Source organism: Rhinoderma darwinii, chromosome 2, assembly GCF_050947455.1.
Source record: "Rhinoderma darwinii isolate aRhiDar2 chromosome 2, aRhiDar2.hap1, whole genome shotgun sequence".
NCBI lineage: Eukaryota > Metazoa > Chordata > Amphibia > Anura > Rhinodermatidae > Rhinoderma > Rhinoderma darwinii.
This window is the reverse complement of record NC_134688.1, coordinates 177111019-177136703: the sequence shown is the minus strand read 5'-3', so window position 1 is coordinate 177136703 and position 25685 is coordinate 177111019. Positions and strand designations below refer to the sequence as shown.

Below are 25685 nucleotides of genomic sequence, written 5' to 3'. Positions count from 1 at the left end.
GATACCTATGGCTCACCATTCAATGTAAATAAGGAATATTTATTCTGGTGACTATTATCCAGAGGTGACTCGGTACTTCAGATATTTCCAGAAGTCCAATATTGAGCTGTCATGGTAGTCTCACTAGAAATCTCCTATTTACAATGCCGCCATAATCTGATAAACTGACTGTATGTACGAAAAAGAAGAGCGGAACTAAAGCGGCGAGGACACAGGGGGAACACATTACCGTTGCACCCCCCTTGCCCCCGCCGCTGCTGTCACCACAAACACAGAGAGGAGCATTGTGGGAGCTGACAGCAGCTTTCGGCGGGTTCTGTTAAAATGGCGCCGCTGCGTTGACCGTTAACGGGCGAACTCCCTCAGAGTACCATCCCCAGGAAGGAATACGGTAACCGGAAGGCCTCAGCATGGCGACTCCAGACCAGAAGTCACCGAACGTTCTGCTACAGAACCTGTGCTGCCGGATACTTGGCAAGGGGGAAGGTAATGCGGGCCGCACCGTATTCATTCTATACTCCCTGCGAGCTGTCATGTGCCACTGGGAACAGTCAGTAAGCAGGGGACAGTATAATAGCAGCAGAATGAAATAATATCCTGTGCCCAGTATGTGCTGCCTCCATGTCTGCAGTGTAGATACAGTCCCTTCATGCGGTTCCGCCGGCATTCATTACCATTAGAGAATGTTCCTTAAAATACTGATGTCTCTGTCCATGGAGTATGTCAGTACTGTTGGGTAACATACATAGATATCTGTATACATACAATGCAGAGTATTCTCTATACAGCCATGTCATGACAGTTTGAAGCTGGTTGCTATAGCAACACAAACTTTTCTGCTTTTATGAGTACCCACTTTGCATTCAGTGGGTTCCCACTGAATAGGTCTACACGGTGCGCCCACCAACCTCTGGTGAACCTATGCTAATACTATATATTGGGGATATGTGTTGTTAGTAATGTTGTAATGTACATGTTATTGGAAGAACTCCTTTTTCAAGCTGCTGCCCGTCTGATGACCGGGCAGACAATATTTTCATCCTTTACATTAGTAGAAGATGTTGGGTATTTCCAGACACGGGCATTCCAGGCGTACCCTCATCAGTACATGAATTCTGGGTGACTATGAATGTGATGGTCATTACTGCTTTTAGATGGATTGTCCTCCGGCTTTCCTTAGTATATCAAATATTTTTACTTCTGCAGCACAATGGGATGTATTGCTAAGATGCGCTGTTCAGAGGTCTGGGAAAGCTGGGTGAAAGCCCATGTCGGAGCCATATAGACTTATCTGCTGTAGCACAGATTCTACCTGCAGAAATAGGCGGAAAAAAATTAAACTCTGTCATTTAAAACCACCCGTGCTTATTAGGGCATATAAAAGGGGAAACGTAAAGAAAAAGAAGAGCAAGTAGAGGCACTTCAGAAGGCAGTATATAAGCATGAGTGATTTGGGCTGATGCCAGAGGACAACAGCTTTTATGCTCACCCTTTTTTTGTTTTGCAAGAGGTACAACTGCTATTCAATCTAATAGGAATTGGATCTGCAGGATCCAGATGTCTCTGGTTTATCCTAAAGAGGCCTGGAATTGAGTAGTCCTCATTGTGTGGCTAGAAGAAGATGGAACGTATCCTGGATCGCACGCACGATTGTTTACGTATAGAACATTTTGGATCCAAGACTTCTTATTGCTATAAGTGACTATTTATTGTTTTAAATAAAAATCTCTGTACAAGTGACGCGCTTCGTATATTCTGTACGCCCCTTCCTCAGGCAAATCAGAAATGTATCCGCTCAAAACAATTCTTATATATCTAAAATGTTTTCAAACAAGGCGCCTGTTGGTTCATGCGTCACTTGTACAGAGATGTTAGTATTTGATCTAAATTGTTCTATGAATTCATTGGGAGCGCAGTCCAATATACGGTCCTTGCTCTTCTAAGGGCCTGTTCACATCACCGTTCGCTTTCCGTTCCGGGGTTCCGTCGGAGGTTTCACCGCTATTGATTCCATTGTAAAACCGGAAACTGCCGGAATGGTGACGAATGGAAACCATTAGCGATGTTTCCGTCACCATTGAGATCAATGGTGACTGAAACGGAAGCTGTGATTTCGCTTTCACTTTCCGTTGCGGAGTTCACCCGACGGAAACCTCAGACGGAACCCCGGAACGGAAATGAACGGTGATGTGAACAGGCCCTAAGCCACACGTTTTATTAAGGTTTATGGACATCCATGAAGTGGCGTCTTGATGAAGACCATGACAAAGAAAGTCCTGGAGGACTCCGCTACCATGTTTTACGTTTGTTTGGGTGGTCAAATAATACATGGCTGAGGTCATAGGAGTTCTTGTTGTACTTTCTTAGTGACTCTCCACTGACAACAGCTCCTATGGGATATGTGTCATGGAACCGCATATTGAAATTACAATCCGTTTTTAAATGCGGTGGTTAAAAACTGGGGAAAAACTGTGACCTATAGTTCATGCTGTTCAGAGGTGGGGCTGTGATGTTATGAGTGCACCTTTTTTTTGTGTGTTCTTGTATTATCGGACTCCTGGAAGCCATAACGCTGATGTTTCTTCAGAACGTCCTGTCTATCCTCACCGATAAATAATGCATCAGTGTGTATCCGATGTCACCGCTGTTTGCACATGGTGTATAGACACATTGTAACAATAAACCTTTCTGTGTGCGCTTTTATAATCTCGCTGGATATAACATTTTGAATAGACTCATAATCCAGAGTAAAACCGATATTGAAGAATTAAGACTTGGAAGCTATAATTCTGGAAAAGTATAGAAAAAATAAAGAACCGATATCTCTAACAAAGAAGTTGTCGTTTAGATCCATTCTTCATATTTTTGATCCCATATATTCTATTGAAGTCATAAGTTCACATACACCTTAGGCTACTTTCACATCTGCGCCAGGGTCCCGTTCCGTCTGAGCTTTCCGGCGGAACGGGACCCTGACTGACACAACTTGATTTCAATGGTGACGGATCCGGTGCCAATGGTTTCCGTTTGCGTTGTGCAAGGGTTCCGTCGTTTTGACGGAATGAACAGCGTAGTCGACTGCGGTATTCAGTCAAAACAACGGAACCCTTGCACAACGGAGACAAACGGAAACCATTGGCACCGGATCCGTCACCATTGAAATCAATGTAGATGGAAACGAAAAAATATTGTTTGTGTCAGTCAGGGTCCCGTTCTGACGGACACCTCCGTCAAAACGGGACCCTGGAGCAGATGTGAATGAAGCCGAAGTCAAATCCGAACATTTAACCCTGGTACACATTCCCTCTCTTAGGTCAGTTAGGATCACTAATATATTGTAAGATTGTGAAATGTTAGAATAATACTAGAGACCATGATTTATCACATTCCCAATGGCTCACACGTTTACATACACCAAGAAATGTGGAAAATTCCAGAAAACGATGGACATGGCTTTAGAAGCTTCTGATAGGCTAATCGGAGGTGTACCTGTGCCAGTAATTTGAGGCCTACCTTCAAAACCTACTTGCCGTCATGAGAAAATCCAAAGAAATCAGGCAAGACATCAGAAAGAGAATTGTGGACCTGCACAAGTCTGGTCCATCCTTTAGGAGCAATCGCCAAATGCTTGAAGATGAAAAAAAAGAAAACCTCACCTGTGTAATCCCCCACCAACCCAGCCCAGCGTACTTTCCTGGACTTGCTACTGACTGCTGCAGCCAATCACTGGCCTCCGCGGTCTTGTCATGTTCATCACTGCATGAAAGCTAACTGGGAGCAGCTTGGTGGGGATTGAACTGATTAGGTTTTTTCTTATTTATTTATTTTTATCCACTTTTCTGCTCTTTGCAAATTTTTATTTTTTATTTTTTTTTAAGTTCTTGAAACCCTTTAACCCCTAGGCGCACCAGGACGTACAGTTACTGAGCGGTTCCCCACTGTCAGTGACAGTGTGAACCGTGAGGTCAACTGTCTCCGACAGCTGACACTCCACTCTGGCTGGCCAGCGGTCCATCGCCGCTGATTTCAGCAATTAACCCCTTAAATGCGGCGATCGATTGCGATCGCTGCATTTAAGAGGTTTGCAGCAGATCTGCAGCTTCCCCAATGCAATCGCGGGGATTGCCGATGGTTGGTATGGCAACCAGAGGCTATACAATGGCTTCCGGGTCCGCCATGTATGGGAGCCTATGAGGACCAGCCTCCGGTCCGTCTTGTAACGTCCTAGAAAAATTAAAAGTACGTTCAAAAAACGATGCAAACATAAAGTAGATATGTGGGAAATGTTAACCAGTAAAGTTTAATATACATGACCGTGTACGGTCCGCATGTCAGCAGTATTTCCCGGGCCGAACACACTGCAGGGAGAAACGCTACTAGCATTATAGTTATATACGATGCCAGGAGTTAATGCCTCCGTTCGGGAAAACTGTCCCATACTGTAATCATGTTTTCAGTACGGGACAGTAGTCCCGCGGGGAGGCAGGGACACCTAGCGTCGTACATAACTATGATTCTAGGCTCCCTGCACTGTGTTCGGTCCAGGAAATGCAACCGACATGCGGACCGTATATTACGGACCGAACATGGTTGTGTGAACTATTTTGTGTGGTGTTACTAAGGCCACATGCACACGACCCTAGTGTTTTACTTGTCTGCAAATTCCTGGACCGTGGTCCGTATTATGCGGATGAAATGTCATCCGTAGTTCATGAGTGTGTCATCCGAAAAATGCGGCTCATATAGGAAAGTGCAAGGAAACCTTCCTATCGTCGCTTAGCAACACTTCCACAAAATTACAGATGTCACACGGAAGTGTATCCGCAGTTTCCACGGGCCCATTGACTTCTATGGGCAAGTCCGTAGCGAATTTGCGGACTATAATAAGACATGTCCTAAGTTTCTGCGGCACATATTTGCGGTTCTGGAAGGAACCTTGAAAACCACGGTCGTGTGCATGGTGCCATAGCAATAAATGGGTCCGCAATTCACCCGCAGATTTGTGGCCGCATTGTGGACGTAAAACACGTTCGTGAGCATGAGGCCTACCTCTTTTACAGGCAAATACTCAGTTTATCAACCAAATTTTTTCACTACCATAAAGTCCAATGTGTTACGAGAAAACTGTCTCAGAATCGCTTGGTTGGTTAAAAGCATTCCAAAATTATTACAACATAAAGTGACACGTCAGTTTTTAAAAAAATAATGCCACAAGGCCGAAACAGGCTGTGTCCTGAAGGGGTTAAGGAATTCCTGCTCTACTCCTCCAGCAACTGCTTGACGTGGCTACGGACACGGCGCTCTACATAATTCGCTGGCCCACACAACTAGCCTCTTTCTACAAATGTGAATTTTTCTAATTCACTTATTGAAAGTTTATCGCGTTGTAAAGAAGCTGGTGAGATTTCCATCTGCTCCCCTGCTTGGGTTCCGTAAAAACCTGGTTGGGAATCGGTGGTAAAGGTGATAACGTTTACACCAATGAAATTCTTACCTGGTCACTATTGCCGGGCGAGTTCCGTACAAGTAGATAACGGACTGCACATAAGTCGTCTGGTCCTGCACAGTGCTGTATAATATCCTCTTATGTTTCAGTTGTAAAGAGAATCTAAGAAACCGTGTGCATGAAAATCTAATGTTTAGTCTTTCCTTAATTAATATTGTTTCTGCTTTTTTTTTCTCCACAGCGGATGTGGCGCAGCAGTTCCAGTACGCAGTCCGTGTAATCGGCAGCAATTTTGCTCCAACTGTTGAACGAGATGAATTTTTAGTTGCTGAAAAGATTAAGAAAGAATGTAAGTGTAAATTATGTTCTGAGCACTCGTGTCCACACTAATGTGTGTGCGGATATCATAGAGGGTTTGATACACACAAGTAACGGTTCCCGTTCTGGAAGACTGGACGTTCTCATGTATCACATTTGCATGGGTTTCATATAATGCTACGTTTCCTCTGTAGACGCTAAGCCCTCCAATAACAGCAGAACTTTTGGGGTTAGAGAAATCGCTGGCTTTATTTAGGGAACATTTTAAGTTCTATATATTTGTCAGATCATTCTGCTATGCTAGTAAAGTGAGTTTTACTTTACCCCTTTCGCTGCCGGAAGAATTTTTACATTTTTGACAAACCCAAAGCCTGAATTCTAAAATAAAAATAAAAAATCCCTATTATATATACTTACATATTTTCTGAAAGGGAACACCGGGCACATTGTGAAAATGCCGTTCAGTGCTTTGCCATCCTCGGGCCGCTTCATGCAAATTCAGGATGTGAAGAGCTCATGCCTGACACTTAGGCACATGGCTTCACATACTCACCGGAACTAAAGAGAATGAAAATCTCTGCGATCCAGATGGCGGGAAACATCCGAGTCACCGTTGACAAATGGTCTGAGTGGGCGTAGAGGGTAGACATATAACGCTTCATATTCTCACTCCCACAGGTCAAGTCACAGGTTAGGTGCCACCGACAAGTGTCAATGCACCTCCAATTAAGGTTATATCGTAGCAAAGCTTCATTAAATCATGAAAAATTGGAGAAAAGGAAGCCATGACACCACAATTATTTGAAAATAGTTAGAAACAATTTTTATTATATTAAAACATACAAAACATGATAACATTAGATAAAAATTAAAAAAGGATCTAGAAAAACAGTGTGATGTATTTGAGGTCCGTAAAATATCAGATAACTTGCATAGGAAAGTTGTCAGTAAGTGTATATACCGAAAGTAAGCAGTCAAAAATTGCTATCTATATTGTATCCTATCCGCAGCCGTGCATCCAATTTAATGAAAATAATATATATAGGTAAGAGAGACAGAAGGTCAGTATAAAACTAGTACTCTTAATGCCCAGGTGAAAGAGGTTTGCATAGGATGCGTCATAGGAAAAGACAGATCAGAAAAGTTCAAGTACAAAGTAGGTATACAGGGGAACGAGTCCCAACAATTGGAGTGATATTGAAGCAAAACTGCTTCAAATGGAAAGGATGTATGCAAGCTTACCCATAAAGATAAATAGGTCTGATGACACCACACTGTAGCCTGATGTAATTGCGCCCCTTAGTAGAGGGAACCCCCACAAAATGTGAGTCAAGGAGCACACATGCTTTTTGAATGGTAAGTGATAACATGAAGAAAAGTTCCTGCATCCCCCCCTGTGGTCACTGGAAGGCTGTGCAGTGGACGATGGCAGTAATAAGCTCTGATTGATCTTCCTAATGTCACTTGCAGCTCCCCCCTCACCCACTCCTTTACTGGGACACAAAACGATTCCATGTGTCCTTGGCAGTGAAAGGGTTAAGAGAAGTTTTCCATATTTGGGAATTCTTTCATAAATACCATTTAGCCAGAGAAGTTCTGTATTGTTGAAGCTGGGCAATGATGTGTAGAACAATGTTATCCCTCTAATAATGACTATAATACAGGATCTGCTTGTTTGTCAATGACCGATCACAATATGGACTAAGATATTAATACATAATATTTGTCTCGGGACATTTCCCCTAGTTGTATGTCAGAAGATCATAAGAAAGTACAATAATTGACCAGATGAAGTTCTAAGCAGTTACCGGGGGTTTTCATGTGGAACATGTCGCTCTGTACATTGCCGGATAGTAACTAGATGTCTATTGGACAGCTGGCTGCGCTTTCTATAATAGTCCAATTTTTTTTTTTTATAAGAAACGAATATGTAAGGCCCAAGTTATTAGATTTGTTCTTTGTATTCATTTCTTGCCTTAGATCTTTGATGTTTTGTTCTCTTGTAGTTGTGAGGCAGAGAAGAGAAGCGGACGGCGCTCTGTTTTCAGAGCTTCATCGGAAGCTCCAGTCTCAGGTATGTGCTTTCATTTTATGAGAATATTGCAGGGGTGGACCAAAGTTTTGGAACCAGTTATACCACGGGAATCAATTAGAATTATTATTATTATTTTTTTTTTTAAGTGGCCACACAGTGAGGGTATGTTCACACGGGCTATGTTCAGCCGCTGATTCAAAACGCTGATTTGATTAAAAAACAGCTGAAAATCAGGAACTCTTCCCTTGAAAACCGCTCCATATTTTCAGCCTTATTTTGTTAAGCGTGTGGCCATGCCCTAAGAACCAGTAATATTAAGACGGCGTCTGTAGTTTTCTATGCTTATTAGTCGGCTTGATTTTTGTATAAAAACCTAATTGATATAGAACTTTGCCTCTTGTTCTCAAAAGGAAACCCACAAATTCTCACCTGTTCTTATCATTTCTGATCTTGCTACTGTCGTGTTAACCCTTCCCCGCCCCACCATGAAAATTAACAGGCCATTGGCAATGTCTCTGTTACAGATTAATGTACGTGCTGGTCTTGATAATCTGCAAGTGCAGTGTCATCGACCAGATTGGGCTGTCCTACTGTAGACTGATCCTGTACTCTGACAGGGAACTGAAATAATCAGTTCCCTTTCACTGAAAACCCCTAAACACACACCTCATATTGACCGCTGTGTTCCAGAATTCTTAGCGCTGCTTTTACATTTGGGAACTTGCGATGTCATTTATTACGTCTCTGCGCGTAGGGCACTTTTGCACCTTTGTTATCCATGTACAGATGCTGTGTCTATAGGTAAGAGAGGGAGACACTTTTCAAATAAAATAGGCTTTGTATGTGGAGCTTTGTCCAGTAGATGGGAATATGTTGATTTTCTTAACACCCCTCTCCTAGCATTGCTTTCAACCTTCATGGCCCTTTTCCTATTACAGTAGATGCAATTCATGGGTTAGAAGTCATACATGGATGCAGGAACTGTGTATTCCTTGTAGGATATGCGGGTGGCTAGAGCATATGTACTTGTTTTTTTTTTTAATATGAAATGGTCCGTGTGCTTCGCTGCATGTTGTGCTCCCAGTGATGGGTTATATTATCCATTGATTGGGTGTTGGGCTTTAATGCACAGATTGATGCCACTATTTTGATGTTTTTTTAGCTGGCATCTTTCTGCTGTGCATGTTTAATAGGCAATGTTTTATGCAGACATAGGAAGGGCAGGGCTGCCATTATAAAAGCACTGGGGTTTTTGTTGTTTTTGAACCATTAAACCTTTTAGCATTCTTGATCAAAGGAAACTTCTTGCAAGGAATAGATTTTTTTGTATTTGATTTTTAACAACATGGTCTACACTCCGTAGCGAAGATGTATTTTTAGGATCATTTTAGTTTATTGTACCACAGATTTATTGAGCTTTTTTCACATATACGCTTGTGTTTTTGGTTGAAAGTTAAATACTCTATTGATTTTTAGATGGGGACAGAAGAAACAATTAGTTCATCATGTTGATAGGGAATATGGTTTGTCATGCAAAATAGGAATTGAGGGAAATGTCTTATGTTCTAAAAGCAGAACTTTCTAGGTTGCCACGTTCTTTAGTAATGGTTTGCATACAGTAAGTTTTTTTTTTTTTTACATCATAAGAACATGTTTCATTTGATCTTTTGGTAGCGCGGTCCATAGCAGTCAGTCAGTGGAAAGTGAAAACATAGGCAGTCCTTCTGTTCCATTTGATCTGAAAGCTATAATTCTATGTTTATTCCTCCTAGAACAGGCTTGAATTTGTAGAATGGCAGTGCGATATCAGACCACTAGACCATTCTCTAGACAAAAGCAAATAGTAGTGATAGCTTTATTGACTAACAAATAAAATGAGAGCACAGAGACCCCTTCATCCCTCAAATGGATCTTTTAAATGTTGTATTCTGTCATTTACCCATTTGTAAACCTGTTGCTGCTGCACTGACAGCCGTGATGTCACCGAGAAGACTTAAGTGCACTGAACGGTGACGTTGGCATTGGGGTTTGTATATCAGGGCAGAGGTTGGCTCAGACCGTGGGGTCAGTTGACAGTCTATTCCTCACTCCCTTACAATGTTTACATCCGTAGGGAACAACAGGATCAGCCTTGTTGAAGACCACACCGGATTCCTGGTGTTTTGCCAGCAGATCCCTCAGAAATATGTGGCCAACTTTAGTTGTGTTGTTTTTTGTTTTGTTTTTAGCTTTTGCAAGAAATAAGCCAAGTTGTCTCTGACTTTTGTGGAGTTGCCTATGACAAACACTGTTTTTCTTACAGGGTGTTTTAAAGAACAGATGGTCTATTCTCTACCTTTTGCTTAGCCTAAGTGAAGATCCACGCAGACCGCCAAGTAAGGTACGCAGTGGTAAGAATCCTAAGGGTATGTTTAGATGTACTGATTTAGTTGCGGATTTCCACTGCCATAGATTCAAGCAACATGCGGTGATGGTCGTTCTGGGGCAGGCTGTTGTACTTTCAAAACCTTGTAGGGGTAAAATAGTATTTGCTTTCCTCAAGTTGTTCAGCAAAACCATAAGTTGTTTTTGTCTTTTAGGTGTTATTTTGTTGTCTTGAAGCGGTAGAGGGGTAACTACCCATTGTACCGCTGCATGACTTGTGAACCCAGCCTTGCATCTCATAGTCTGTTTATACCTGTCATGGACCTAAAGACATTCAGCCAATAGCAGGCCAGTGGCCTGGTACTGCTTAGTCCTAAAATTGGTGAAATTTGTCTTTGACTTATTATCATGAATACACTGTATGCAAATTTTTTATTTTATTTTATTTAACATTTTAGGTTTCCAGCTATCCATCTTTGTTTGCCCAGGCTTTGCCACGTGATGCACACTCTACACCGTATTACTATGCCAGGCCACAGACCCTACAGTTGAACTACCAGGATCGAAGTTTGCCATCTGCACAAAATGCAGCCAACATGGGAAGCAGTGGAATTGGCAGTATTGGGATGTATTCTTTAAATGGGCCAACGCCTACACCACAGTCATTTGTTCCAGGGTAAGCTCTCAATTACAAAAGCGTAATGTAATGAATAAATACACGCAAACAGAAATAGTTTTTTTTTTTTAGTAATGTGGGTATCTGAAGCACAGGTAATCCAAAATATTTAAAGGGGTTGTCTGGTTTCTGCAAATTGAAGTAATTTTTTTAGTATAATTTAAGTTCTGCAATTTTCCAATTTACTTTATGTATTAATTCCTCACAGTTTTTAAGATCTCTGCTTGTTGTCATTCAGTAGGAACATTCATTGCTTCCTTCCAGTGGATAAAATTCTGTCCATGGTCATGTGAAGGACACTGAACTCTGTGTGCAGACAGTTCAGTGTATTTCTATGTTACTCACTGTCTCCTGCTTGTAAGGACTGACATCTATCACTTGCAGGAGACAGGCTGAAGTTTCATAGGATAAGCTGAGCTCAACGCTGCAGTGTGAGGACAGACGTTCATGTGCCTGATCTATCACTTGCTGCACTTAGATAGGACTGAAAGCAGAGCACGTGCAGTGTGATGGGAAATGTAGTCTGCGTTAGGGGAACAATATGAGAGGTGAGGAAAGTACCAAGATGGCAGACAACCCATAAATGGCACATCAACTATAACCGGTATTCACAAGGCACACACAGGAGCCTCTACATTTATCTTTGATAGCAGCCAATGTTGCACTATATAGGCAAAAAAAAATTGCTGGAGTGCTTTAATGTTTCCATTCACTGATATTTTTATTTTTAATGAATAATATTTAATTGAACTATAACACAGAATACTTTAGATACACAGTATGGCATAATTAAGTGCCACATCTAAACCATGCCTATCTGTACCTGCAAGATCTGTAGAATGAACCAGTGCAAAGTCTAACTTTATACATGCAGTAGGTTAGACTCGGGACTTTCTCCAGCACACCGAGTTCCCCACCCTTCCTCAAGACTCCCCCATCCTGCGATTGAGAGAACCGAGCTCTGTGCTGACCACATGCCCTGCGTTTGATGTATATACCAGAAAAAGTTCCCGACGCACTCTTAACGTAGGCTGTAGCAGAGGCCTAACCGTGCAATCCGTCACCTGTAAACTATAATGGTATCAGTTTAATGGATACGTCAAGAACTCTTTACCTCTTTTCATTCCATATCCGTTAAACGGGTACTATTATAGTCTATAAATGACGGATGCCGCTGTTAGGCATTAGTCACCCATAGGCTCTAATGGCATCTGTTTAACGTATACATCGTTTAAAGCCCATGACGTAGAGTTCTTAGATGTTTCTTGGCGGTTGGGGCAAAGGTCTGAATTGCTAGAATAAAACTTTCTCAGCTGTGATGTTGTGAAATCCGCCCTGTGTAAAACATCTAGTTGGGTCACGTGCTCATTATAAAACGGGGTTCCATTCCTTGTCTGTGAGCGGCTGCCCCGTGTTCCCAGCCAACTGAAGCTGCTAATACACTTTTGTCTAGTTTAGGATCCAGACTATATAAACCGTTGTATTTATATTATTCAGCCTTCTCGTAATCTGTACTGGTCTTGGAATGTTATTGACAGTATGACACTATTTTTATTTTATTTTTTCCAGACAGCCTTATCAAACTCCAATGGGAGAAGCTCTCCGCCAGCAGTTGGGCACACGTCTTGCGTGGACTTTAGCAACTGGTCAGCAGCCGACATTGCAGAACGCTACCTCCAAAGCCCTTCCTAATACAGTTGCCCGTGGTGCACCAAGAACAAGAAGAGAGGGGGACACAAGTGGTAACTAGAAAAAAAATCTCTACATTTAAGTGGAGAAGAATCGTATTCTGTTGGGGGGGATCCAATAAACCGTTGGAACTGTTTTCAGCGCAGGACTTTTCTTATTGTCAGTGCTTATAAAAGTGGTAGAAATAGGAATGGGAACAGCACCACCATTACTTTAAATGTGGATGGAATAATGCAACAGACAGTCTCTATGGGCCAGCTCCAGCCCACGTAAGGATTCACAGGAAGAAGCAATGACATCAGCATTTCAAAAAAGCAAATCTTTTTATTGTCCCATAGTACAGACAGCAGCAACATTTCGGCTCTTAGAGACCCTTTTTCAAGCTATTAAAATGGTTGTCTTTTGAAGACAACCCCTTTTTTTAACACCTTCCCGACCGCCCACTGTCTTTTGACGTCAGGCGGTGCGGGTGCTTAGTCTACAAAGATGTCTTTTGGCGTCGCTGTAGATCAGGCTGATGAGCGCTCGTGTGAGCACTCATCCTCTAAGCAGGATCTGTTACTAACAGCTCCTGATCTTAGAGCAGCCTCCTGAACACAGCTGGGGTCGGCAAACATTCGGACCCCAGCTGTTTAACCCTTTGATTACCGTGGTCCATGACCGCGGCATGATCAAAGGGAATTCCCCTCTTTGATCGCATCACCGGGATTCCAGTGATGCGATCAAACACTGGGGAATCCCTCTGCAGTCAGCCCTGGGGACCTACAAAGGACCCCAGGGCTGTCTGTTCTGTGTGCCTTCTGTTCGGGCACACTATGTGCTGCCCGATCAGCAGCCTGTCATAGTGACACAGTGTAATGTATTAGCGTACAGAAGTATGCTAATACATTACAAGTAAAAAATAAAGTTACAAATAAAGTTATCCCTTGATGGGATTAAAAAAAAAAAAAAAAGTAACAAAACAAATAAATTAATAAAAAAGGTCCCAAAAAGAGTCTTTATTTTGCATTAAATATATTTTATTGCCCCTGCACTAAATAAAAACAAAAAACCTATTAGGTATCTACACGACCGTAATAACCTGAAGAATTAATCTAATGGGTTATTTAGCGTGAAACGTGAACGGGATAAAAAAAGAAACAAAAAAAACTATTCAGAGAATCGCTTTTTCCTATATTCACGCCGTAAAAAATTTTTTTTTTACCCCCCAAACTGTGTGAAAAAAAAATATACAATTTCTCTCGCATAAAACAAGGCCTCATACAGCCACGTCAATGAAAAAATAAAAAAGTTATGGCTGCTGAAACGCAGAGAGGCAAAAACAGAAAAGTTGAGCTGGTCATTAAAGAGGCTCTGTCACCAGATTATAAGTGCCCTATCTCCTACATAATCTGATCGGCGCTGGAATGTAGATAACAACAGTGGTTTTTATTTTGAAAAACTATCATTTTTGAGCAAGTTATGAGCAATTTTAGATTTAGTTTCTTAATGCCCAACTGGGCGTGTTTTTACTTTTGACCAAGTGGGTGTTGTGAAGACGTGTATGAGGCTGACCAATCAGTGACCAATCAGTGTCATACACTTCTCATTGTTCCAGCCCAGCTTCTTTCACTGCACAATCTCACTGTGCTGTGGATCATGCTGGGCTGGAACAATGAGAAGTGTATGTCACTGATTGGTCACTGATTGGTCAGCCTCATACACTTCTTCACAACACCCACTTGGTCAAAAGTAAAAACACGCCCAGTTGGGCATTAAGAAACTAAATCTAAAATTGCTCATAACTTGCTCAAAAATGATAGTTTTTCAAAATAAAAACCACTGTTGTTATCTACATTATAGCGCCGATCAGACTATGTAGGAGATAGGGCACTTATAATGTGGTGACAGAGCCTCTTTAAGGTCTTTTCAGGCCCGGTCATTAAGGGGTTAAATTACCTAAAAATCCCTTTTGTTATGTATTTATTTATAGTTTTTCATTCTTTCACTTCTGCAGTTGTCTGCCCGAATCCATCAGTGAGCTGGTCTGACGGCTCGGCTTTGATTTGATCAGTATTAGGCTTGGTAGCATACAGGAGCCGCTGTCAGCCCATCCTTCAGACCACCTCACTGACATTTTCGGCTGACTTCAATGTATCATTGTTCAAAGAAGCTGCTGAATTTGTAGAAGTGAAAGGGAGCGCGAAAATTTTTATATAAGTAGATTACAAAAGATGCAAAAATGCATACATTTCATAAAAAAGCCATCAAAGGGGTTAATAGCCTTTAAAGGTACTTGTACGGCAGGTATATCACGCTTGTGATCTACAGAAAGGATAACCGCAGGCCAGAACGCAGCCACTGTCTTCCTGTTTGTTAAAAGAAAAAAATAATAAGAATGAGGCCATTTTCTTTGTAGTCATTTGAATATTCTGCGTAATCTGGTCTGTTTTTCGTTATACTATAACATTACTGGTTGCATGTAAGTTTCTTTAGTTTCGTCATCGTTTTCGCTTTTGGATAATTTTTTTTAGGTAGTTTAAAAAAACTTTGTTGCTTTATGTGGAAACACATTTATCTCTCGCAATTGTCCTTAAAGGGGTTATCCATGAAAAAATACTAAATATTCTACTGTGTTCAGTGCCAGTGAGAAGAAGCCGTTAGTAATGTGCCCATTCTTATTGGCTGGCAAAAAAAATAGCAGGAATCAATCTGCGGCCAATTTACAAAAGGATCTGGGTGGTGGAACTGCCATTTGTGTCCACTAGAACTAGGTGGATGTTTTATAAGGAAATTAAGCGAACACCAGGGGGCGCCGTAACCATTATATTTAGGTACAGATGGCTTTTAAAAAATTCAAAAATAATACAATTCCAATTGAAAACGTATGGTTTGCGTGATATACCAGAGAAATGCAATATTTAACTGTAGGACAAACCCTTTAATATGATTGACAACATTGAGAAGTGAAAATGAGTTCTTCTTTTCCAGGGTCTGTGGAAATAACAGAAACCTCTCTAGTAAGAGACATTTTGTACGTGTTTCAAGGAATTGATGGGAAGTGTATCAAAATGTGCAATTCAGAAAACTGCTACAAGGTGGACAGCAAGGTAAATATGCCCGCATGGTATGCGTTCTATAGTTTAACCCCTTAATGACCAGCCTATTTTAAACCTTAATGACCAAGCTATTTTTTACGTTTTTCCATCGTCGCATTCCAAGAGCTATAACTTTTTTTTATTTTTGTGTCAACATAGCTGTATAAGGTCTTGTTTTTTGAAGGACAAGTTGTATTTTTTAATAGCACCATTTTGAGGTACATAGAATTTATTGATTAACTAGAAAAAAACTCTGAAATTTTACCACTGTTTTTTTGCGTCCTAAATCTACGCCATTTACCGTGTGGTATAAATAACACTAACTTTATTCAGCGGGTTTTTTCTATGGCAACGATACCAAATTTGTATTGATTTTTTGTTTTACTACTTTTACACAGTAAAAATGTTTATTTTTTTTTATTTTTTTTAATTATTTCATGTTTTTGTGTCTCCATATTTGAAGAGCCGTAACTTTTTAATTTTTCCGCCATTGCAGTTGTATGAGGGCTTTTTTTTTTGCGGGAAGACTTGTAGTTTTCATTGGTACCATTTTAGAGTAGATCCGACTTTTTGATCACGTTTTATCAAATTTTTTTTATGGCTGGATTCGCAGTAATTTTTGCGTTGTTTTTTATTTTATTTTTTTACTGCGTTCACCGTGCGGGTTAAATAATGTAATAGCTTTATAGTCGGGGTCGTTACGGATGCGGCGATACCAAATGTGTAACTTTGGGGGCGTGGCCTAGAGGTGAATGTGAGAGGACGTGTGTGACCGGAGCTCCTGCTGTAATCATCCGTTAAAGTACATATATCCCGTAAAACTCGGGGAAAATAGCTTCCCTAGGGGCTTACCAGAGCCTGGAGGTGGAGGAGCACGAATACCCGGTCATAATGACGCGCTCTAAGAAGCAGAAGTCGCCGCCAGCGAGTCCCGGGTCCCGCGCTCAAGATGGCGCCGAGGAGAAGGAAGGCCGCAATAGAGGCCTCCGGCAGGAAGTTGTGGAAAAGCTGGAGAGGTTCGCCCGCACGCCGAGAGCAGGGGGGGCGGCTGCACAGCAGCGAAAGTCGGCTGGAGATCAGGAAGCTGGAAGCTCATCATATGGATCCAGGTATTCTCCTTTGGCGGGGGACATGAGAAGTGAGGAGGAGGAGGAGGAGGAGATGAGTGGCGCCATGCAGGATCAGCCAGGTGCTGGAGGGAAAAGTGGAGTAAGGAAGGAGGAACCCTCCCTAAAGGACATTTTGGCAGCGGTGAAGCAGAATTCTATGGTCCTTAATACCTTAGCAAATCAGATGGGTGGATTGAAGGAGGACATTTTGCTGCTCAGGAATGATTTGCAGAAAGTTGCGGAACGCACCACTGCCGTGGAAGGGAGAGTCTCAGACATGGAGGATGCGATTCCTCACATAAAGCAGGATGTACAGGCACATTCGCAGGCAGTGGCGACATTGATGGCTAAAACAGACGATATGGAAAATCGGCTGAGACGAAATAATGTGCGCCTTGTGGGGGTTCCGGAAAGAGTGGAGGGAACGAATCCGGATGACTTCTTCGAAAAGTGGCTGATAGACAAATTTGGTAGAGAGGAATTGACCCCTTTATTTGCGGTGGAGAGAGCGCACAGGGTGCCGACCAGACCTGGCCCTCCCGGAAGGCCGCCGAGACCGGTGCTGATAAAGATTCTACATTATAAAGATAGAGACAAGATCCTGAGGAAAGCTAGAGAACGTCAAGACATCTCCTTTAATGGGGTGAAAGTGTCCTTCTTCCCGGACTTCTCTTTGGAAGTACAACGGAAAAGATCACAGTTTATGGATATAAAAAGACGACTAAGGGCATTACAAGTGCAATATTCGATGATGTATCCTGCCCGTTTGAGAGTGGTGGCGCTGGGAACAACTTCCTTTTTTGAGACACCGAGAGAAGCGGTTAGATGGTTGGATAGCCATGAAAGTCAGCTGAGACCGGCAGAGGGACGGCGTTGATCCGGAACAGACCGGCTGGCAAACGGAGGCTGGGGATGCAGGACTGAACCAGGTGTCGTAGGAAAAATTGCAAGATTTGGCATTTGATTGGACTTGGAGTTGGAGGGCATGGTTGCGGGGACCGCGGAAGACCAGAAGAGGAGGAATGTGTTTATGGACATTGAGGGGTATTGATATGCTGAAGGGATGGTAGTTTATTTGTAAGAAAATGGCAGCAGGAGGGATGGTCAGTTAAGCGGGAAAAGCACATAACGAGTTATGGCATTGTTGAATGTATGGTGGGCGGAGTTGACCTGCCGATGTTTGTTATGGGTAATGGCAGATACGTTCTGTTGCCCCAACCCTTGGAAAGGGGTAGGTTTACGGGGGAGGTTGCAGGGGGGGGAGGGGAGGGTGCAGGGGGGGGAGGGGAGGGAGGGAAAAAAGACCCAGCCGGTCGGATATGTAAAATTAAGAGAACAGGATAGGAGGAGCTGTGATATGTTGAGGGATGATGGGATCACTTAATTGTTTGTCCTGGAATGTACGGGGCCTGCGGGAAGCCAGAAAACGACAGGCGGTATTTGATTTTATTAGAAAACAGGAGTCGAGGGTGATAGGACTACAGGAGACACATATGACTAGGGATTCAGTTTCCATGATGCATAGGGCCTGGGTAGGCCATAGTTTTCATTCTTACCATACTACATATTCAAGGGGGGTGAGTCTTCTCATACATAGGGCAGTGCCATTTGTATGTCACGACTCCTTCCAGGATGGGGAGGGGCGGTATGTGGGGGTACACTGTACTTTGTATCATTGGAATTGTGTGTTGGTGGTGTTGTATGTACCCCCTCCGTTTTCTAGCGGATGTATCAAGAAAGTGGTGGAGGAACTGGCTAGGTACCCGGAGGTGCCGTTACTAGTGATGGGGGATTTTAACGCAGTATTGAATACCAATATGGATAAATTTGGCATGACAGGGGGAGGTGTAACAGCTTTTGGCCATCTGGTTGCGGAAATGGGCTGGCGGGACATATGGAGGGATAAACATCCAAATAGCTTTCAGTATTCTTGTGCGTCTTCCACATATCAGTCTTTATCCAGGATAGACTTAATCTTGTGCTCACCGACAGCGGTACCATTTGTAGCTCAGATAGAATACTTGCAAAGAGCGTTATCGGATCATTCTCCTGTGTTAATGAAGGTAGAGACGGAGGAGAGGACAGGGCGGGGGCAAGGGTGCTGGAAACTTAATGCCTTTTGGCTAAAGCTGATAGACAATAAACAAATTTGAAACCTCATAAAGGAATACTTTCAGTTCAATTCAGGAACGGTACCGCAAGAGATACTGTGGGACGCGATGAAGGCGTGGCTGAGAGGGGTGTTCATCCAGCACATTTCAGCAGTAAAAACACGGTCTAGACAATTAGGAGAAGCACTGTTGGGAAGGGTAGAGGAGACAGAAAGGCTGCATATAATAGATAACACAACAGACACATTGAAGCATTGGGTGGAGGCGCAGCGGCTGTTAAAGCAACATCAGTTGGAGAGGGCAGATAACAAAAGGATGTTTTTAAAACGCCAATACTATGAGGAGGGGGAAACCACTGGACGGTTACTGGCAAGGATGGCGCAGGCTCAGAGGGAGAATAATTACATACACACCATTAAAGGGGAGGGGGGGAAGTTGGAGACTGATACAGGACAGATTTTGAAAGTGTTTCAGCAGTTCTATTCGGATTTGTATGCCTCTAGGGCAGAGCACACGCCTCAGCAGCTGGAAGAGTATATAGGGGAGATAGAATTTCCTAGGTTGGGGGGGGAGGAGAGAGGGACATTGGAGGAGCCAATATCTCTGGAGGAAATACAGGCGGCTATAGGGATACTAGCCAGTGAAAAGGCGCCGGGGCCGGATGGCCTTCCGGTGGAAGTTTTTAAGGAATATGGGGAGGAGCTGGCGCCGCAGTTACTGGCCACTCTTTTAGATAGCTTCAATAGGGGGCGGCTTCCAGAAACAATGTATGAAGCGACTATAGTAGTTCTGCCTAAAGAGGGGAAGGATCCTCAACTCCCGGGCTCTTATAGACCAGTCTCACTGCTGACGGCGGATATTAAAATAATGGCGAAAGTATTGGCGCTTCGACTAGCTAAAGTAGTAGCTGGGGTGGTACACGGAGATCAGGCCGGTTTTTCTGCCATCCAAATCGACGGCGGTAAATCTGAGGCGGCTGTTTTTGAATCTACAAGTTATGCCGTATAATCGTGGGGGGAGAGCCATAATGTCCTTAGATGCGGCCAAAGCATTTGATTGTGTGGAGTGGAATTATTTGTGGTCAGTTCTGGAAAAAATGGGATTTGGCCCTAATTATATAAAATGGGTAAAATTGTTGTATGTAGCCCCGACAGCAAAGATAAGGGTGAATGGGGTGGTATCGGATCGGTTTGCGCTGGAGCGGGGAACGCGTCAGGGATGTCCATTGTCCCCATTGTTGTTTGCGTTGGCGGTGGAACCCTTGGCGTGTGCAGTGAGACAACATGAACAAATTCAGGGGTTGAGATATGGGGGGGTGGAGGAAAGAATTGCATTATACGCAGATGATATGCTGCTATTTATGGCGGATACCGAACGCACATTACCGTTAGTGATGGCCCTAATTAAGCGGTTTGGGAAATACTCAGGACTACTCATTAATTGGTCAAAATCGGCCCTAATGCTCATGGACCCGGGGGATGTTCAGAATGGGGAAGAGAAGGTGGAGATACCTGTGGTGAAGGAGTTTAAGTATTTGGGGGTGAGGGTGACGGCGAAAGCACAGGATTATATGTCCCTTAATGTAATGCCACTGTTAACAAAGATAAAAGCCAAAGTAGAGGCGTGGAATAAGTTGCCCCTATCGGCTCTGGGTAGGACAAATTTGATTAAAATGATCCTTATGCCCCAGGTGTTGTATGTACTACATAACTCACCGGTATGGATCCCCAAATATTGGTTCAGGAGATTGCATAACCTTTTTAGGGACCTAGTATGGAAGAAGGGGGTACCTAGGATTAAACTGGAGAAATTACAGCTGCCAAAGGAGGAGGGGGGCCTGGCTGTTCCCAATGCTTGGGTGTATTATTTAGCTGCCCAATGTCAGCATTTCTGGGGGTGGGAGCAGGAAGAGACATGGGGGTCCAGTGCGCGCATCCTATCATATCTGGGGGGGGGGGGAGAACCCGCTGGCAGGACTGGAAGCGCACAGATATAAACAGATGGCGAGTACCAGACCCACTCTGCTTCTCATACATAAGGTGTGGTGGCAGTGCAAGCAATTGCTGGGGATAGGGGAGTGCACTAAGTATACACCGCTTTGGAGAAATGCTTATTTGGGGGAATTGGGTAAATTGGAAGGGATGCAGGGGTGGGAGCAGCAAGGCATAATACGGTTGAATCAGTTGTATGAGGGAGACATACTCAAATCTTTTCAGCAAGTAAGGGAGGAGTTTCAACTGGACTCCCGCATGTTCTATCAGTACCTGCAGATTCGGCACGCTGTGCAGACACAAGCGGCCAGTGTGGACCTGACGATGCATGCCGCGGGGGTGTTGGAGCATATTGCAAAGGCAGTAACATCAAAAGGATTAATATCATTGGTTTATCGCAGGTTGTTGGTGGAACATCTGGGAGATCCTATGGCAACAGTGAAAGCAATATGGGAGAGGGATGTGGGTCCTATTACAACAGACCATTGGGAGGCGGTATTGGCAGCAACATGTACCTTGTCCATTAATGTAGCACAACGAAGATCGCAGTTGTTTCTGATACATAGGGTGTACAGGACCCCGTGGGTGCTGAAACAAATGGGATTAAGAGCGGATGCAAAATGTCCTAGGTGCCCGGAAGAAAAAGCAGACATCCTTCATATGTTCTGGACATGTGGGAAGCTGGGGAGTCTGTGGACGGAAATATCAGAACTAGTGGGGAGAGTGTTTGAGGTACAGATCCCATGGGATCCTGTAGTAATGCTGCTAGGGTATGTTGGAGATTTGGGGGGAGATAGGATGTCAGGGTTGGCAATTGCTAAAATACTGTATCAAGTTCGGAAAGGAATTGCAAAGCACTGGCTGGATGCGGAGTCACCATCAAAACAAGAAATCATAGGGGCACTTAACTCACAGGTTCTGATGGAGTATAGGATATACTCCAAGAGGGGGTCCAGGGTCAAGTTCGACAAACAATGGGCTAGGTGGATTGATCAATCTGGGTATGCTTCTGTGGAGCTAATGACACTAAGGCAACAAGTGCAGGTATAGGGCCACTGAGGGGAGATGAATGGAAAAGTGGTACTGAGAAGATCGGCTGGGGGGGATACAGGGGGGAGTTGGGGGGAAGGGAATGTTTGGTTAAATGTAAAGAATTGGGTCTGTTGAAAATTGTTTGTACACTGTATGAGAAAGTACAATGACCTGTAATAATGTGGAGTTTTGTTGAATAAACTTGAACTGATTAAAAAAAAAAAAAAAAATATGTGTAACTTTTTTACTTTGTTTTTTTTTAAATTAACTTTATTAAACTTTTCTTACTAGTCCCACTAGGGGACTTTAATATGCGATCATCCGATCCCTTTTATAATACACTGCAATACTTTTGTATTGCAGTGTATTACTGCCTGTCAGTTTAAAACGGCATTCACTACAGGCATACCTGGGGGCCTTTATTAGGCCCACGGCTGCCATAGAAGACACAGACACTCAGCGGTCTTATTGCTCCCTCCCTCTCTCCAAAACCACTCAGCGAGCACCACATCTATTGAGATCCGCATCTGAGGGGTTAAACGGGCGAGATCGATACTGATATTGATCTCACCCGGCAGAGCAGGGAAGCCCACAGCCCTCCGCTACCTCTGGTAGCTGAGAGCAGGGAGATTTAACGGCTTCCTGCTCTGTTCATTTATTCTGATGCAGCGCCATGAAAAGGCGTATGCATCAGAATAAAGCCCATTAATGGCCGCTGTGAAAAGGCGTATTGACGGTCAATAACTGGTTAAAAGCTTTAGAAGCACTCTATCAGCGGCCAGGGCTTTGGTGATTGTTGGACAAAATGCAGTAAAAATCTTCTAAGAAAACGTTCATAAATAGACCTGTGGTGCGGGTTTTTTTTACAGGTGATTCCACTGCAAAAATGAGAAATCGGGGGAATTATTATTATTTTTTTCGATTTAACTGAAATGTCATTATTTACACCTGGGCCATAGCAACGCGTCTCTCTGTTCTCTGTGAAGCCCGTTCTGAGATGACGTTTCACCCCATGTGACTGCAGGGAGACCAGAGGGACACATCTCTATGGCAATTCCTGGGACGGGGAGGGGGTAAGTTTTTTATTTTTCAAGAACTGCTTTCCACCCTAAAATCTGCACCACAATTTGGTGCGTTTTTGTTTGTTTTTTGCCGGAATTCGCTGCGGGTTCTAGGACACATTTTCTGATTGCTTTTACACCGCGTTTCTGCCCTTGTGGATCAAATCAATTAAGAGATCTTGCACTTTCCAGTTGCCTTTTAAATGTACAATTTTTCAGTCTGTTCAATACTCGCACTCTTTATTTTTTATTTTTTTCCCCCCTCGGTGTAAGGCTGGGTTCACACGACCATGTTACGTCCGTAATGTACGGAACGTATTTCGGCCGGAAGACCCGGACCGAACACAGTGCAGGGAGCCGGGCTCCTAGCATCATAGTGATGTACGATGCTAGGAGTCCCTGCCTCGCTGCAGGACAACTGTCCCATACTGAAAACATGATTACACTACGGGACAGTTGTCCTGCAGAGAGGCAGGGACTCCTAGCGTCGTACATCACTATGATGCTAGGAGCCCGGCTCCCTGCACTGTGTTCGGTCCGGGTCTTCCGGCCGAAATACGTTCCGTACATTACGGACGTAACATGGTTGTGTGAACCCAGCCTAAGTCTTGACTGTAAAAAACAAACAACAAAATAAGTGTCCACAGCACGCTTATTTTAAGACCTGTACACATCAGAGTTGGGCTTCCTTTCTTTGCTTCCGTCAGACCTTTCTGTCGGAGGAACCGGTGAACGGAAAGCAAAATGGCAATCATAGCTTCCGTTTGCATTACCATTGATTTCAATGGTAATACTCCTGTTGCAGTTGGCTTGCGCTTTTTTCGTTGGAACTATAGCGTAGTCGACTGCTATTGTTTCCACGAAAAGATCGGAAAATTTAAAGAACGGAAGCAAACGGAAACTAACTACAATGGAAGCATTAGCATTGACATCAATGGTAATGCAAGCTGAAGCTATGGTTTCCATTTGGCTATCCGTTCATCAGTTCCTCCCACGGAAAGGTCAAAAGGAACCGATGAACGGAAGCCTGACCCAGATGTGGACAGGCCCTTATAAGATATTTCCTCTCAAGGGGTTAAAATAGGGATGCAAAGTCGCAATGTCCAGGAATGTCCAAACACAACAGACTTTTTGGAAGAAGATGATCGCATCCACCCAGGTGTAGAAATAGATCAAAAGGGTATTTATTCCAGCATGACAAAAAAGCTGCAACTTTCAACCCCCGTAGGGGTCTTTTTCAAGCATGCTTGGTAAAGACCCCTATGTGTGCTGAAAGTTGCAGCTATTTTTTTGTCACGCTGAAATAGGTCACTGATACAAACTAGTTTATTGGTATAACCCGTTAGTGACCGGCCTATAGACTTTTTACGTCACGGCATCGGAATAAATAAACAGAGCAGGGAGCTGTCAAATCTCCCTGCTCTCAGCTTCCAGAGGCAGCTGAGGGCTGGCGGCGTCCCTGCTCTGCCGGGTGAGATCGATATTAGTATCAATCTCACCCGTTTAACCCCTCAGATGCGGTGCTCAATAGCGAGCACCGCATCTGAGTGGTTTTGGAGAGAGGGAGGGAGCTCCCTCTCATCCCACCGACACCCGGCGATAAGATCGCCGGGTGTCTGTATCTCCAATGGCAGCCGGGGGCCTAATAAAGGCCCCCAGGTCTGCCTGGAGCGACTGCCTGCTAGATCATGCCGGAGGCATGACCTAGCAGATGCATGTCCGTTTTAAACGGACAGGCATCATACACTGCAATACAAAAGTATTGCAGTGTATTATAATAGCGATCGGAGGATAGTGAAGTCCCCTAGTGGGACTAGTAAAAAAGTTAAAAATAAAGTTAATAAAAAAAAAATGTGAAAAAAATATGAAAATCCCTCTTTTTCCCCTTACAAACTGCTTTACTATTAAAAAACCAAAATAAAGTTAAAAAGTTACACATATTTGGTATCGCCGCGTCCGTAACGACCCCGACTATAAAGCTACTACATTACTTAACTCGCACGGTGAACGCCGTAAAAAACTATGGAACAATTGCGGTTTTCTGTGAATCCTGACTTTAAAAAAATGTGATAAAAAGTGATCAAAAAGTCGCATCTACTCCAAAATGGTACCAATAAAAACTACAAGTCTTCCCACAAAAAAAAAAAGCCCTCATACAACTGCATTGGCGGAAAAATTAAAAAGTTATGGCTCTTCAAATATGGAGACACAAAAACATGAAATAATTTAAAAAAAAAACAAAAAAAAAAACAAAAAACATTTTTACTGTGTAAAAGTAGTAAAACAAAAAATCAATACAAATTTGGTATCGTTGCAATCGTAACAACCCGCTGAATAAAGTTATTGTGTTATTTATACCACACGGTAAACGGCATAGATTTAGGACGCAAAAAAACAGTGGTAAAATTTCAGGGTTTTTTTCTATTCCCCCTCCCCCCAACAAAAGTTAATCAATAAATAATATGTACCTCAAAATGGTGCTATTAAAAAATACAACTTGTCCCGCAAAAAACAAGACCTTATACAGCTATGTCGACGCAAAAATAAAAAAGTTATAGCTCTTGGAATGCGACGATGGAAAAACTTAAAAAATAGCCTGGTCATTAAGGTTTAAAATAGGCTGGTCATTAAGGGGTTAAGTACCATAGCAATACAATTGAGCAATTTGATTACATATCAGTACTGCCATCTAGTGGTCTAAATAAAGTAGTATTTTTTTTCATTTTCTGCAACTGAAAGAAATCCATTCTGTACATCTGAATGGGGTTTTCTCTGC

General features: G+C 43.1%; 1 protein-coding gene across 2 annotated transcripts in view; it reads left to right on the top strand.

Annotated features, from left to right (window-relative positions):
- Window positions 1-218: 218 nt before the first annotated feature.
- TUBGCP3 (tubulin gamma complex component 3) overlaps window positions 219-25685 on the top strand; it is a 124962-nt gene continuing 99495 nt past the window's right edge. Inside the window, exons 1-7 of one of the 2 annotated variants that reach the window (XM_075852520.1) lie at window positions 219-486; window positions 5688-5795; window positions 7771-7838; window positions 10102-10179; window positions 10622-10839; window positions 12409-12581; window positions 15499-15617. In XM_075852520.1, coding sequence (XP_075708635.1) covers window positions 411-486; window positions 5688-5795; window positions 7771-7838; window positions 10102-10179; window positions 10622-10839; window positions 12409-12581; window positions 15499-15617 — 840 coding nt within the window. In that variant the 5' untranslated portion in view covers window positions 219-410. The remainder of the gene's footprint in view (window positions 487-5687; window positions 5796-7770; window positions 7839-10101; window positions 10180-10621; window positions 10840-12408; window positions 12582-15498; window positions 15618-25685) is intronic. The other variant, XM_075852519.1, reaches the window with a different exon arrangement.